This window comes from Condylura cristata, unplaced genomic scaffold (genome assembly GCF_000260355.1).
Source record: "Condylura cristata isolate star-nosed mole 26May11 unplaced genomic scaffold, ConCri1.0 scaffold00038, whole genome shotgun sequence".
Classification (NCBI taxonomy): domain Eukaryota; kingdom Metazoa; phylum Chordata; class Mammalia; order Eulipotyphla; family Talpidae; genus Condylura; species Condylura cristata.
The window spans coordinates 207,765-223,624 of record NW_004567139.1 but is presented as its reverse complement, the minus strand read 5'-3'; the positions used below and the strand labels follow the sequence as shown (position 1 = coordinate 223,624).

The 15,860-nt window shown below is 60.7% G+C and overlaps 1 protein-coding gene across 1 annotated transcript in view; it reads right to left on the bottom strand.

Annotated features, from left to right (window-relative positions):
* Positions 1–15,860, bottom strand: part of MRC2 (mannose receptor, C type 2) — a 22,656-nt gene that overhangs the window by 2,578 nt on the left and 4,218 nt on the right. Inside the window, 21 exon segments of the mRNA XM_012732977.1 lie at positions 99–218; positions 497–646; positions 743–911; positions 1,024–1,262; positions 1,720–1,828; positions 2,003–2,166; positions 2,263–2,377; positions 5,728–5,870; positions 6,087–6,187; positions 6,845–6,921; positions 7,004–7,164; positions 7,378–7,413; positions 7,508–7,646; positions 7,963–8,065; positions 9,027–9,169; positions 9,769–9,986; positions 10,557–10,705; positions 11,102–11,217; positions 12,874–12,981; positions 14,175–14,329; positions 14,425–14,613. Coding sequence (XP_012588431.1) covers positions 99–218; positions 497–646; positions 743–911; positions 1,024–1,262; positions 1,720–1,828; positions 2,003–2,166; positions 2,263–2,377; positions 5,728–5,870; positions 6,087–6,187; positions 6,845–6,921; positions 7,004–7,164; positions 7,378–7,413; positions 7,508–7,646; positions 7,963–8,065; positions 9,027–9,169; positions 9,769–9,986; positions 10,557–10,705; positions 11,102–11,217; positions 12,874–12,981; positions 14,175–14,329; positions 14,425–14,613 — 2,904 coding nt within the window.

Here is a 15,860-nt window from a genome sequence, read left to right as displayed (position 1 = left end):
CCTTCTAGAAGCAGCTCCCCCCTCCCACAAGTCCTCGCCCCAGCCACGCCCTGCAGCCTGAGGCCTGACTCTCCCCCAGCCACACACAGGGTACCCACCTTTGGGATTGAAGTTCATGCCGAGCCAGGCACCCCGACTCTGGCCATCAATGCTTTGCAGGTGTTCCCAGACAAACACGTTCTCTATCTCATCCAGAATGGACAGGACTGCCCCGCCCGCTGGACACAAGGGAGGCCCCCGTCAGGACAAAGGTCTCCCTGGGGCAGCAGAGCCCCCAGAGAGAAGCCCGCGCCTCTCTGCAGCTTCGGGGAGGACAGCACGGGCTGTGTGCACGTGTGTCCAAGGGCACCCATTGGTGCTGCTGCGTTTGGCGTCTGTACTGCAACATCAGGGGCCCTTATGTGAGTGCTGTCCGGGGGTGCAGGGGCTGCACTCATGGGGCCCGTGGGTGCCCACGACGAGGGGTACCACCGGAAATGCCTGCTGGCATGCCCACCTCTCTGGCAGCGCTGCAGCGCCTCCTTGTGGCCGAGCAGCAGCTCCATGTGGAAGGAGTAGCAGTGCTCCCGGAAGGGGATCCAGGCGGAGTCAGCCAGGCTCTGGGGACAGCTGCCCCGGAAGCTCACTCTCCGGGGAGGAGGGGGCCCTGCGGGGTGCAAGATGGAGGAAGTGGCCCATCCCAGGGACGGCCTGCACCTTGCCCACCGCAGCCCTTCCCCACGCCGGGCAGCTGGGCACGTACCCCTGTGAACGCCACACACAGCCCCCTGCAACTTGGTATTACAGCTGGTGGTGCGCCAGGCCCCGTCCACATCCATGTAGGCGCAGCCCCCCGGCTGCTGGGGCTCCCCCTCCTGCCAGCTCACGTAGTTTAGAGGCTCCTCTGAGACCCAGGAGTACGGCCGGGAGCCCTGGGCAGGCGGGAGCCGTGAGGGTGGGAAGAAGGGATCGGGAAGGCAGGGGGTGGGAGAGGCCCGGGAGGGAGTCAGGGGAGTGGGGCCAGGACAAGAGTTGGGGGCCCACCTCCTCGCTGGCCAGCCCGATCCAGAGGGGTGTGCGCAGCCCCCGGGCGGCCTGAGTGAGGAAGGCCTGGGTGTAGGGGTCGGGCACGTAGGCCAGGCTGGCGTTGCGGCTCTCACACAGCAGGAGGGCATCATGCCAGCGCAGCGGCTTCTGCAGCAGCCGGAAGGTGCCGTTGAGGTAGGAGAGCTCAGCCCCCAGGGCAGGGGTCGACGCCTCTGGGGATGGGCTCAGGGACAGGTCTACAGGGAAGGGACAGGGCTCAGGCTGGGCTCGGCCTGCCGCACCCCATTCCCAGGCATGAGGCCAGGGGAGCTCCAGACACCAGGCCGAGCCCAGATCTGCACTGGGCCCGTGCTTGGGACAGACTGACGCTCAGTGGCGCCTGCCACTGTGTTACCACTAAGACAGTCTGCTGGCAGGTAGACAGCCAAGCTCGCGTCTACCCCGCTGCTACCAGGGACCTGTGCGTGGAGTGCAGGTGCGTCAACTCAGGCCCTGACACAACACGCGCCAGGGTCTCACTCGCCCGCTCAGCCTGCTGCACTCACACCTGCCCCGAGGGCCCGGGCTCCGTGCTCCCTCTCACTGGCTCTGGCCTCTCTGCCCACGGGGTTCCCAAGCAGATACTCTACTCCAGGGGTGACCGTGGGTCCCGGGCCAGGGCCCCGCTCAGCGTCCGCTCCCCACGCCGCACACCTGTGCCCCTCTGGCAGATGAAGCCATGCCTCTCCTCCGTGCAGCTCCGGTCGTCCCAGCGGCCGGTGAAGTGGGCTGAAGGGCTGTGCAGGACCACGGCACAGCTGGTCTGGGGGGCGGGGAGGAGCTGCTCAGGGGAGCCCCAGCAGCTGCCCCCTGGGCCGCTGCCCCCAGAGGCTGCACTACGAACAAACGGGCCAGAAGCGGACCCAGGGAATGAAGGCGAGTTCCATGGCCTCCATGGGGGGGCGCGGCTGGGGAGGGTGGGGAGGGGCATCCTCACCAGGACGTTGCCGCTGGGAGCAGGGCTGGGGCCAGAGGGCTCCCCAGGGGCCCAGTTGGTATACAGCAGAGGCTCCTGCTCCACCCACTGGAAGTCCCTCTGCGAGGCATGGAGACCAATCCAAAGGTCAAAGGTCACACTGGGCAGGCTGGCTGTGATGAACGCTACAGTCCCCCGAAAGAGAGACTTATGAGTGGGAGCCCCAGGTGGCTCTGCACCAGCCGTTGGGGGCTGTCAGCTGACGCTGGGGGCTGCCCTACCTTGCTCTAAGGGGTTGGCAATGGTGACCAGCTGGGCCTCTTGCTGCTCACAGGAGAACTGTGCCTCGGACCACTTCACCCGATCCTGGGGGTCCTGGCCCTGGATTCGGAAACACTGGGGGGGAAAGATGATGTCCAGCTCCACCTCCCCGCCCTACGAACCCACAAACCTCTCTGCAGCAGGTCTGGGGAGACCTGAGGGCTGGGAGAAAAAAAGGTATCAGAACCAGGGCTCCGGGTCCCCTGAGCCAGGTCCTGGCACAGCAGGTACGCGCAGGGCATGCTGGGGGAGGGCTTCTCTGGGCCACCTGGGTCTTCTCCCTCTGACAGCAGCACCCGGTGAAGCCCTGGGGGCGGGGACAAGGCCCTCTCCTTCGCCTCCTGAGTGTCGTCTGAACCTCTCATCTTGCCTTCAAAGGTACGTTTATTTCTGTTTATTGGTGAAGGATCTTTGTTCTCTGTTAAGCAGCAGCTTCTAACACTATATTTTATTTCTTTCTACTTCATTTATTCCAGAGGGTTGAGAGAAGAACCCTACATGGGCCATCTTTTGTCAAGGGAGGTCTCGTTCTTTGGGAACAAATGACTTCCAGCAACCTTCTGCTCTGAGGCACAGTGATAAGGGGGGAAGAACCGAAGGAAGTTTTAGGGTCACAAGACAGGCAGTGAGCGGGGTGGGCTGGGGGGTCAGAGCCCAGCCCCGACTTCATCTTTCCGTCCTCAACTCATTCTTCTGCAGAACAGAATTTTAAAACCCTGTCTTTGGGGATCACTTTAAAGGCTAAAGAGAGCAGCACATAAGCAAGTCAGCGCTTCACTGGCGAGGGCCTCAGGGTGAGTGATCAGGCCCAGGACCAGCCCTTGGCCCAGATGACTGACTCTCAGCAGAAGAGCAGAAGCCCAGAAATATGCAAGTGTTTCTGGAAGGCTGTCGCAAAACTCACATGTGTGGTTTCACAGTAGCTCGAGAACCACTCGGAGGCCTCACTGAAATAACTAGTCAGTTAGTCATCAACTCAGAAGCAGCAAGTCACATCGCAAACTGCCCTCAGCAAGAAGCCTCAGCTCAAGGGGCTGCCTGCCGGCGCACCAAGTAGCTTACAGGTGCTGGGGCCCCTTCTGCGTGCGAAATGGAGAGTTTCTTGTCAGGTGGAAGAAGCCATACAAGAATTTCCAGAACATGAGAAAATGCTTAAAAAAAAAAAAAAATACTGAGGAAGAAATGCCGGATACAAAGTTGTACTGGTTAGTATGATGCCAAACATGGGAAAGGCGGGAAGGGGAGTACTGAATAGTGACAGTGGTTGTCTCTGCAGAGGGTTACATTTTCTTTCTTTCTGGAGTTTTCAAGGATACACTTTTTTTAAATTACCCACAAAGCTTTCTGACTGTGCTTGTGCCTTTAACACTTCCATGCCCCTGTTCTGCAACTCAGTAAGGAAGGGGTACTAGAGCCAGTCGCAGATGTATCTGGCACAGAGAACCCCCTCGGCTTCGTAAGGACACGGAATCTCACACCACCGACCCTCCCAGTCCGCCTGGGCCCACGCACGTGAGGAGCTGGCTGTTTTGCCAACGTAGATATAAAGGTAAACAATTCGTATGCAGGGGGCTGGACAGCTTAGCTCTGCCAGAAGCTGTGCGGAGGAGAGCCTATGGACGAAGTCCAACCACTGGACCATTCTGGATGCCACCAGTCCCATCCCCAGAAGACAGAGGGGGAACCCCCAAAGGAAGAAAGGAAGGTGGAACAGTCACCTGAATATGCTGAAGAGAGAAAGAGCTCCAGTGTCTGACAAAGACTTACAGATGAGATGCTCAGCTTTGACTAACCTAATCCTCACCACCAGGTTTGGGGGATCTTAGAATGTCCCATAGGGCTGAGACACAGTAATGACCCAGCAGAAACAAGGGAGGCCTCTCCTCCTCCTGGAAGAAGCTCGTGCCAGCCACAAGGAAACACCCAGGACGGTCTCATCAGAGCTGACTAGGGGTCAGTGGGAAGGTAACCGAATCCTCACATGGAACATTTGGAAACTTGCTTAGAGCCCCATGCTGGGCTCCTGGTGACACGAGGGGTTAAAGCCCGGCACTACGCCATCAGCTGCTACTACATCACGAGTTCGATCCCGGCCAGGGAGCTGACGCCATGGCACGGCAGACCTCTCCTGTCTCCCCGCTGCTCCCCTCAGCAGTGTACTTTGTCAGTCTGCCTGTTCTGCTCCCCACTCTGTCTCTAGTGAATGCTCTCACCACCGCCTACACCCCAGGTTTTGTATACATAAATAAAAATAAAATCTTTTTTAAATTAAATTTTTAAAAAATGCAGCAGCAGACTGTTGATGAACTTTGCCTAAACACATGTTCCTAGATGCATACCCAAAACACTCAGGAAGGGGATTTTCTAAATGTTATTTTTTTTAAAAGATAAATGTATTTATTCATACAGAACTGGGGTACAGGCCAGAGGTGTGGGGGGGTGAAAGAATTCACCAGAGACAGAGTGGGGAGCAGAACAGGCAGATGGACTGAAATACACTGCTGAGAGGAGCAGCAGGCAGGTCAGGAGAGGTCACTCCCTCGCCAGGGATCAACTCTCTGCAGCACTTGTGACAGCTTCATAGTGCTGTGCTTTTACTCACGGTGCCACCAGGGAGGGCCCTCTGAATACTTTTTTAAATCTGCCCAAGATATTTTCCACAACCCTCTCGATCAGGGTTGGTTAGTTTTGAGGCAGATTCGTTTAAAATGCTGCCACTTACCACACAATCTTAAAGCCCAAACCTTTAATTAATTCACTTAATCAGAAGTGAGGAATGGAGAGAGCGACTTGAAAAGTGCGGCCAATGATGAATGAACTTTTTTCATTTCGATCTATTTGTCTTCATGAAGCCATCTTTTAATGTGCAACCATCATTAAATCCATGTTCTGAAATAATTTGAATGTCAAACAAGACCCCTGCGTCATGAATCACAGAATGTCAGGCGGTGAGTTTTAGAAGGAATGAATATGCAATCACCTTGCTCTTTAACATTACTTAAGTATTAACGAGTATAGCTGAGGATTTTGGAGTGAGCACAAAATTGTTTTCATGCCACTGATCAAAAAATGTTACCTTAGAAATAGCGCTCGCTCTTAAACCTTTAGCTCACACTTCCCATTGCTTTGTGCTGACTCATTATACCTAACGCATATACATCTCCATATGGTCAGTATTTTGTTTTCCTAGGAGGAATCATTAGCAAAATGTTTGGTGACCACTGATATAGAAAGCTCCCCAAACTCTGGGAAGCACCCCTTTTCCTGATGGGTCAGAAGAGGTGACCCCACTGAGTTACTTCCCAAGAGCCTGCCCTGGAGCCAGGAGGAGCAAGATCGGCAGGCACAGACGAGAGGCCACGGTGTGAGGCCTGCTGAGGTTCCCATTCTCTCCCTGGCCCCGCTGGGAGCCCCTCACCGCCTACCTTGTTGAGGAACTGCTTCCAGCCAGAGGGGCAGCCTCCCAGGGCGGTGGGGGGCAGGTCCGGGGGCTGTGTCTCTCTGGTGCTGTTGCTGCGCTTGCAGATGTAGGGTAAGGCTGTCAGGCACCGCTGGTCCACCCAGTCCTCTGCAGAGAAGGGGGAGGGCAGTCACCCCAGGGCGGCCGGCTGGGGTCAGGGTCCTGTGTCCCCAACGCAATCCTGTGGCTGTGGCATGGGGACAGGCCCTCCCCTCTCCGGGCCAAGCCCTTCTTGGGTTGCGGGAACAAAGAGAAGGAGAATTAACAGCAGCTCTGCCCAGTCCTCACTGCCACTGAGGCCTTCCTGCCCACCCTTGCCCTCACCTCGGCTGGCCGTCATGTACACACACTTCTTGTCCTTGCCGATGGGTCGAGGTTTTCCCGGTGCCCAGGAGATAAAGTTTATGATGGAGCCATCCGTCCACCTGCAATGGCACCCCACAGGGGCAACTGGCACTGGTGCTGTGCCCAGCTCCCACGTGCAGTCAGGAAGCCTCAACCACGGGGGCGGGAAGGGCCCACATCCAGGGGCTCAGTGGTCACAAGATGGGGGTTGGAGGCATGGAGCTCAGTACAGTCGGGGACCCAGAGACCTGGAGGCTCCAGGTGAGGCCCGTTGCACCTTGGGTTTCTCTAGCTAGAAGCCTAAGGGTCCCAGAGCAAGCGTCCAGGGTGGTTCACATGCCCACTGCACGGGGCCTTTTTCCTCCAGCCCACAGTGGTAGGTGGGGACTGGACACAGAGACCCCTGGGACCACCATGTCCTGCCAGGCTTAACATGTGCCACCCTTATTTGGTGCCCAGCCATGTGCTGGATGCTGGGCTAAGGACACGACATCCCTCTTTCTAATCCTTTCAACAACCCTACCAGGCAGGACTCCTTTCTCATTTTCACATGAGAAATCCAAGGCCCAGACAGGTTAAGTCCCCCGCTCAAGGCCACGCAGCCGGCTAGGGCCAGAGCAGCTAGAGTCAAATCCACATCCACCTGTCTGTGCTATGCCCTCCCGGCAGCTCTAGTCTGGGGACACTGCAGAGAGTCCATGCAGGCGCCCCCCCCAGCTGCTGCCCAGGGCCCCCACCTGAAGCGGCCGTCGCTCTCCGAGGTGTGCAGGCCGATCCACCAGTGCTGCTCCTGGCCCCGGGAGAACTGGGGAAGCTGGGCAGGAAGAAGGTTGGCACGGCCAGTCCACCTGCCCGCCCGCGCCTGCCCACAGCCCCCCGCTGGCTCCAGCGCCCACCTTCTGCAGGTTGTGCCCCAGAAAGTCCAGTTCGGCCTGGCTGTGCACAGAGGCCAGCTCGGCCTGGAACCACGTGCAGATGCGCTTGGCCTGCCCCCACGTGGAGTGATGCTCGAAGAACTTGTACTCGGCCTCCTGGAAGCGCAGCCACTCCTGCCGGCCTGCGGGGCAGCCCAGCCCGGGGTGTGGGCGCGCGAGAGGGCAGGGCCAGGGCAGGCAGGCGCGGCCTGCGTGCCCACGGGCACCCAAGGGAACCTCCAGTCTCCAGATCCAGGCTTGCCCCTTGGAGACGCGGGTCCCCTGGATACTCGGCAGACTCAAGCCCCCTCCTCCTTCCTTCCGTCCCACCCCAGGCCACCAGGAGCGGATCTCACCTTGTGGGCTGATGTCAGGTTCCCTCACGTTCACACCTGGGGATCAATGACAACAGAGATGCTGCAGCGCTCCCCTGATCCCAAGCCCCGCGACCTTCGCCCCCTCTTCCTCTCCCAGCGTGCCCCCAACCTCGAGGGATCTTGCAGATCCAGTCCAGCTGCGTCTCGCACTGCATGGCCACCCACTGGAGGGAGGCCAGGTCGAGCACTGCACAGCCCCTGACGTCGTCGTCATCATGCCGGCTCCGGTCAAAATTGTGGTAAGAGAACTAAAGAGATCGGCGTGGGAAAGGGCTCCGAGGTGAGAGGCGGGGCTATCCCCCTCGCCCAGGGAGGGTGACAGGAGGCCAGGCCAGAGCGGAAACCTCCAACCTGGGCGGGTCACCCTCCTCACACTTCCTTTATCTGTCAGCTCTGGCCAGAGACCCTCCTTCCTCCCCTAAACCTGGCCCCAACTCCTGCTGGCCCCTCTGCATCAGGCCCCGCCCATAAACAAGCCCCGCCCATAAATAAGCCCCGTCCACAATCAAGCCCCGCCCACAATCAAGCCCCGCCCACACCCCCGCCTCTTCCAAACGCCCTCACCCCCAGACCGTCGCTCCAGCGCCAGCTCTGTCCTGCTGCAGGGTCTCGCCGGTTCAGACCCATCCAGAACCAGTGCTGCTCCTGAATCTCAGGCTCTGATTCCCTTCAGCGGGCGGGGGTGGGGGCAGAAGAGATGGGGGTGGAGGGACACACCCCCTGCCACCTGCCGCTCTGACCCGGCCACCAGAGGGCCTGGGGCCTCTCCATCTGGGCACTGGGCATCCAGAAGCACCCTGTGGGTCACTTCCCTTGCTGCCCCTTCCCGAGTCCCTCTGGGCAGGGTTTGCCTGCCAGCAAAACTCTGCAGGCTTTCACCTTAAGGAGTTTAAGAAGCCAGTGAGGATAGAGCAGAAACTTGGGGTTCTGGAATAGGATAAACTAGGATTCCATCACCAGGCCAAGACAGCGGTGACCGTGGGCCAGTAACCCCAGCGTAGCTGGGCCCACAGAGGGGGATGTGTACCTCCTGGGGCAGGGGAGGGAGTTGACGAGGATTCAAATGTTTAGTTGAGGGCCTGGCCCCTGGGGAGAAGCAAACATGTGAGCTGGTACAGTCACGAGTCACATAATGCCATGGTGATGTTTGCTGGGAGGACGAGGGCCTGGAATTAAGCTCTCAGGAAGCCTGGATCCATCTGGAGTTTTCCTAGTGCAAAGGGATGATGGGTGTCGTGTATCATAGGATGCTGGTGCCCACAAGACAAAGATGGGACCCCGAGGGAGCGCCATGGGCAGTAGCCTTTGTCCTCCCATCTCTCAGAAAAGCTGTTTGACGAGGAGTGTGAGTTATTACGGGGGTGGGGAGATGCTTCACTAGATCAGCCTATAGAAGATTGTGCAGTGTTGGGGGGGAAGAGGGCATCTACTTAGGCTTTCTGATGCTGGTGGGCACCACAGCGCCTTGACTTCAGAAATGAGGCTCTTGAGGGAGGACAGGATGGTCCTGGCACACGAGCAGACGCACAGGCCATCCCAAGCCTCGGCCAGGCCTCGCTGCGGTGGAATGGCCCTCACCCTGCCCCGCCCACACACATGCACGCAGCCCACTGCCCCAGGCTCAGTACCCGAAGATCTTGTTGAGCATGTTGGCCACAAAATGTTCCTCCTCGTAGCTGGCCAGGCTCAGCAGCTGGGCCCCCAACTCCTGGCAGGCCCCCTGGGCCTGGACCCAGCTCTTCTTGTCCTGTAGCCGCTCCAAGCTGAACACCTACAGGGGCACAGTCCACCTGTCCAAGCTGTCCCCACGAGCCGTCTCCCCAGGGGGCACCTGCCCAGACCATGGAGGGGAGCTCCCTAGAGGCTCCCTGCTCACCACAGAATGAGCCCCAGGGGTGGAGAATGCCCCTCAGGCCCCCCTAACCTAAGGAGGATCTGGCTCCCTCCCCTGTTAGCCAGGCCCAGCTATGGCCATTGGGCAAGTCATTTTGTCTCCCTGGATTTCAGTTTCTTCATGCAAAAGACCTTGGACTACATGCTCAGGTCAGTGGCTCCCAATCTGACAGAGTTTAAAAATACAGATGACCAGGCCCTGCCCGACCGACCGACAGGCTCCAGTCGCCATGGTGCAGCCCTGCGGCCCAACATTCGGGACCCCTGAACCCAGAGGTGTCTATGGCTTCTTCAGGTCGTCAAATGTCTTGAGCGCCTGCTAAGCCCCCTGGGTCCCACTGCCGAGTGTGTCACCGCTCACATCTATCCACATCTGCTATGGGGAGTATCTGAATCGTGGCTGGGCCCCCAGGGGACCCCTGTCGCAGCTGGGCTGCCTCGCCGCTCACTCCTCCCCCCCTCCCGCAGGCTGTGTACCTTGTAGCAGTGGCGGAGCTTGGGGTCTGAAGCCCAGCCCTGGGGACAGGAGCCCGTGAGGCTGGGTGTGGGGTCTGGCCCCGGCAGTTCAGGCGTCACTGGGGTGCCCAGGCTCTGGCGGCAGATGTAGCGTGCCCGGAACGAGGTGCAGTTCTTCACCTCCCACAGCCCCATAGCGCTGCCCGTGGCCAGGGCCACGCAGCCGCCACGGCTGTACCCTGAAAGGGGAGAAGGGACCTGCGTGCGGAGGAGGACTTGGGGCCTGGTCCCCCTAGCACCCCTACAGCTTGGTCATGTCTGCAGGGTGGGGGCGGGGGGGCAGCCAGGCAGGAGGAAGGGAATGGAAACAGGGGTCTAGGTCTATGTTGCCTGCTGTGAGCTCCCGGCAGGCTGCTTAACCTCTCTGAGCCTGTTTCATCACCTTCCTCATTACAATCTTAAAAGCGTTAAAAAAACATAATGAACCTGAAACAGGCGAATACGAGCACTTGTATGTGCTTTGCTGAGAGCTTGACATCTGTGACCCCTTGGCCGCCCGTCAGCCTACGGAGGAAAGTACCGTAATCCCCACGTCCAGATGAGGAAGCTGAGCTCGGCCATGCACAGCTAACGAGACAGCGGGGTCAGGAGCTGAGCGGGGCAGTCTGGCGCCAGGGCCGTGCCCCTGGCCGTGCCCCTGGCCACCTCACCCACAGCAGGGCCACACTGTGAAGTCTGGGCTGTGGGTCCCACGGGCCACAGCAGCCCCCGGCCTCACCGAGGCCAGCAAGCGCGGGAGCAGCGCCCACCTGGCTGGTCGCGGTTCCAGTGGGTGTACATCACTGCATCCCCGCTGAGCCAGCGGAAGGAGCCGGTGCCGTTGAGGTCCTGCAGGGCCGTCCAGAAGTACTCGCCGTCCCAGCTGTAGATGAGGCTGCTGACGAAGGCCTGCTCGAACCTGCCGCGCAGAGGCTGCTGAAGGCGGGACTCACCTGACACCCCTCCCTGGGCCCCGCGCCCGATGCCGGCCCCGGCAATTTGGGCTGCACCCGACCTGTCGCTTGCCCAGGGAAGTGGGGACCCCAGGGCAGCCTGCCCCACAGCACCCCAACTCCCCTTTCTAGGCACCTCCCTGTTTTGCTAAGAAGTAGAAAAGCCAGGCACAGAGCTGGCCCATCTCTCCAGCCAGCACCATGCGGGGTCACTTAACAAACCAGCCTTGTGATGGTAGAAAAAGCCCTTAGGGCCAGCTGAGGCTCAAAACCCTCAGTCCCTCCACTGGGATGGCAGGAGGCTACCCTCGGGGTGGAGGGGCCCCCAGGCCAGGGTGTGGGGAGGCCAACCTGCGCCCCACCTGTTGGTGATGGTGACGAGCTGCGAGCTGTGGTCGGCGCACAGGCGGCGGGCCTCGCCGTAGGTGGCCTGGTCCTCCCCCAGCCAGTAGCAGGAGGGGCTGTGCCACGTCCAACCCTGGCTCGAGATAGTGGGCAGAAGAGGGGTGTCTGTGGCCGGGCTGAGCGTGCCATAGGCGGGGCGCAGGACGAAGGACGGGTCTGCCACCAGAGATGGCACCCAACACATCCCCACCCATCACCCAGAGCTGGGGGGGGGAGGAAATTGGTGGGGGACACAGCCCCAGGGTGGACAAGGCAGCCCCTGACCCGTGGCCTGGCACAGAAAGACGAGTGGCCCGGCAGCCGCCTCTCTTGGCAGATGAGCCACGAGAAGCTGGAAGGTTGCCAACGGGCTGGGAAATAAGAGCCAAAGCGCTGGGCAAACGGCGGGGGGGGGGGGGGGCTGGGCGAGCCTCCGAGCGTGCGGTGGGTGCGAGTGGCCCAGGCCGCCGGCAGAGGCTCCGTGGAGCTGGCTCTGCACCCAGGCTGCACCCTCTCCCCTTGGCCACCAGGGGCGCGCTCTCCTGCTTGCAGAGGAGAAACCCCTGACTGCCCCACCAAGGTCAGGCAGGACCCGGCGGCGGCGGAACCTGGACTCGAACCCAAACGGACAGCGGCGCCTGCCCTCCCCTACGGTGCCTCCAGGTGCCCGCCGGCGCCCAGCCCTCGCTGCCAGGGACCTTGAAGTGGGAAGCCGCGGGTGGGCTGCAGGTTGGGAGAGAGCAACTGCCCCAGGGCAGGAGGACCGCAGCCAGGGCAGCAGTGGGCAGCGCTAAATCCCTGGCTCTCCAGAGTGGTAACTGGCTTCTCCATCCCCCCAGCACACCCCGGGCAGCCCCATGCCAGGGCGACAGTGACGCCCCACCCCAAGTCAGGGCAGGGGGCCGGCGCCATCTCTGACCCTCTGGCCCCAGGCTGCCACCACTCCCTCCTCACTGGAGGGCATGCCTGCTGGCATTCCCTGCGTGGCCTGGTGGAGTCTGGGGGGCAGGGGGGCAGGGTGTGGGGAGGGAGCGTGAATACGCTGGTGAAGAGCCAGGAGTACAGCATGAAGAGCCAGACTGGCAGCAAGGGACTGGCAGGAGGAACAGATGGACTGTCCGGGGCCAAAGTGCCAGAAACTGTCCTCTGCGGCAAATTCACCCTACGTCTCTAATTCATGGCCCCGCTGGGCTGGCAGCCAGGGAGGAGGCACTGGGGTGGGGGCTGGAGTGGGTCACTGAACACTCACTCCTCCACCCACTTATTCCTACCTGGGGTCCTAGCCCCTCCCTCCCGGACAGGTGCTGGAAACCTCAGGCTAAATGCAGGGAGGGAGAGCCCGCAGGGCCTCACCCCTCCAGCGTCAGACACCCACGCTGCGGCTGATGCCTGCTGGGCCCACAAAGCCAAGGGGGAGCTGGGCGGCGGCTGCCAGAGGCTCACCAGGATGCCGCACTCGGGTGATGACTGGGCCAGACTCGGGGCCCACCCAAGTCACCTCTAGTTCTCTGTGCCTCTGGGAAGTGACTTCCCCGTGGACAGGGGGCTCGGAGCTGGACTCTAAGAGCAGGTCCCGCCCCACCCGCCTCATCCAGAATTGCTCCTTCTGGAACACAAGGTTGGAGGGCGGGAGGCAGGTGAGCCCCAAGGAGGGGAGGAGCTGGGGGCTCCCCTCTCCTCCCTTCCCTGGGACCCCTGCGGGCTCAACACGCGGGGCGGGGCGGGGAGGGCGGTGCCAGAGCACCCTCACCTTCCGACAGCCATGGTCCTCCTCGGCGGCCCCCTGGCTCAGCTGGCCTGCCTTCTTGCAGATGGATGGCAAGGACTGGTTACAGGGGCTGTCATTCCAGCGGCCTTCCTAGGGGCACGGGGTGAAAGACTCTCAGCTCCCGCCCTCCGACTTCCCGAGCCCTCGGCAAACCCAGCAAACCCGGCTTCGAGACCTGCCTCAAGACACTTGACCTCTCTGTGTTCCAGGCTATAAAATGAAGAGAGCAGGAGTCATTCTAAAAGCCTGGCCGGGCCGGGATGCAAAGGCCTTGACTTTTGACAAGTGCTGTCTAGGGGGAAACGGGGCTCTCTCCGGTGACTTTCAGCTCAGGTTATAAAGGACCAGGACAAACCCGCTGCCGTGGTTAGAGTAACCTCGGGGGACAGACAGGTGAGACTTCTACAGCTGCCAGAGGAGTCTCGCAGGGCCTTGGCTACTCAGGGTAGGGGGCAGGTTGGGGCGGGGGCAAGACTGAGATCTGACCCAAATCTCGGCTGATGGAGCCAAAGTGGGATTTAACGTGGGCCCCAATGCCTCCTCAACCTCCCTCTGTCCACACCAGAGCTAGTGTGTGCTGAAGCTCCGGCCAGGGCAGACACACCTGTGCTCAGCCCCCGGAGAACAAACACACAGCAAATAACAGCCTGTGAAGTTTAAAGCAGCGTCCTCTAGGCCTCATCCTCTAGGTCCCGGGTTCTCTCTGCAGTGCCTCGGGACACGGCTGCCCTGGAGTGGGTAGTCTGCCCCGAGGCTTTGTCCCTTTCAGTCTCTGCTTAAAGCCCTGCCCCAATTCACGACAGAGCGTCCAGGCCAGCGCCTTGGCAAACTGACATTACTTCCCGGGGAGACAGCAGCCTGGACTGGAAGGGCTGGCACAGAGCAGCCCTCCTGTGGGCAAGGTCCAGGTAATGTGGGTCCTGATGCCAGCAGGGTAAAGTAGCTGGCAGGAGACCAAGATGGTGCCAGGCTGTGTCCTAAGGCTTCACAAAAATGAACCCTCATCTCGAGGTGGGCACTCCGGGTGTTCCACGGCCAGAGGAGGAAACTGAGGCTCGGAGAAGTTAAATGACAAGCCCAGGGCAAGCCAGCTGGCTGGGGTGGAAAGGAGATTCAGTCTCCTGCAGGGAGCAATCTCTGCAGGGGGGGCAGGGGAGGGAGCTTCTGGGGTGCACAGGTGTTGCTGCAGGGTGGAGCTGCCAAGAGCGGGTCCTTCAGCTGGGGTAGCATGAGGAAGCTAGGGGTGCATTTTAGGCCTAGTGGTATGTAAAGGGGGTTCTCACCGGCCCCCAGATGGTGACACAGTCCTCCAGGCTGTCCCGGAAGTTGTTGGGCTCAAAGGGGTGCCAGTGGGTGAAGCTCACAAGGCTCCCATCGGACCATTCAAAATTCATCTGCTGCTTCAGATCGTTGAGGCCGATCCAGAGCTCCTCCACCTCTGGGGGTGCAACAGGAAGAGACCGTGTGGCCAGGTCACCTCAGCCACCTGCAGGGTGGCCTGGCCCTCACCGCAGACGCTGGGCAAGCACCCACCCTGCTTGATCTGCTTGGTGATGAACTCCAGCTCGGCCATGCTGTGGACACTGAGCAGGTCGCCCCCGCTGCGCAGACACGCCTTCTTAGACTCCTGCCAGCTCCGCTTCTCGGCCTGCAGGCGGTAGCAGTGGCCCTGGAAGGGCTGCCAGCTGGGCTCGCACTCCACCTTCACGCTGGCCCACACGTCTGCAGAGACCCGCGTGGCAGCTGCTCAGGACCGAGCTGCCCAGCTGGCACCGCGCGCACAGGCAGGCCAGGTCACCTGCTCCCCAAACCTGACCCAGCTCAGCGCATCCCACAGCCAGGGCCGAATCTGACTGATGCGGAAGAGGTGGGTCCCCGTGGGGCGGCTGCAGGCCGAGAGCCCAGAGCTGCTGCAGATTCCCAGCTGGGGTGCTCAGCAAGGGGGCGTGTTCAGGACAGACCCCGGGGAGCCTCTGCTCCCCTCTGCAAATGGGGTGCCTGCTGCAAGATTCACATTTAGCTCGTGTCCTCTTCGCTTAATAAATGAAAGCCCGCTGTCCTCTCAAGTAACACGTAGTGTCTGGGGACGCGTGCTGGCCCCGCAGCCAAGAGCAAGGGAGAAGCGAGGTCGCCCAGTCCCCAAAGTTGCTGACTGGTCCCCCACCCCTGCTCCTCTCTCTGAACCCCACAGCTGAGAAACCCACCCGTCCCAGTTCCACCAGTACTTCAGGTCCACCCTCCGGGGCCGGGTCGGAGGGCAGCAGAGGCAAACAAGCCCTCACTTGGGCCTGGGCAAGAGAAAACAAGACTTCAAACCACCCAGCACGTCGGGCTCAGGCAGGAGTCTGCCAGCTCAGGTGGGAAAGCATGTGCCCGCTGGAAGCGGCAGCCCAGACTGGGGTTCTGGACTCAGTCCCTCTCGGAGGACTCCATGGGGCCACACTGGGGTGATGCAGAGCACAGAGGACTGGGTGAGGGGCCGGCCTGGGGGCTGCTCTGGGCCAGGCCCACCCACATTGGGGGCCCTCATTTCTTGCAAAGTAGCTTCCAGACAGACCTAGAAGTGGTGACTACCCCAGGCTCCCTCCAGCCAGAGGCAAGGCGCCCTGGACTTGGGGTGTCAATGTGCTAAGTCTTTGCGCCTGACACTCCCTAGGGCACGTGGAGAGAAAACAGGAACCAGCAGCCCTAAATCAATCTGACATTTTAATGGGCAGAGCAGGTTTCAATCTGCCAGGTCCTCACTGGTCTGGGGGCTTGGGATTCTTTTCCGGTTTTGCCACAAGGATCCACACCCAGCCCCTATGGCTACTGGGTGGCCAAGGCAGCTCCAGCCCTCACTGATAAACATCCTTCCGTGCTGGAGACGGCCTGAGGGCCTCGGGTCTCCAGCCCCGCACAGCCCTGCAGAATGAAGGGGCCACAGCCCCACAGGGCCCCGGGCGCCATCTGAGTCACACCCGACAGGG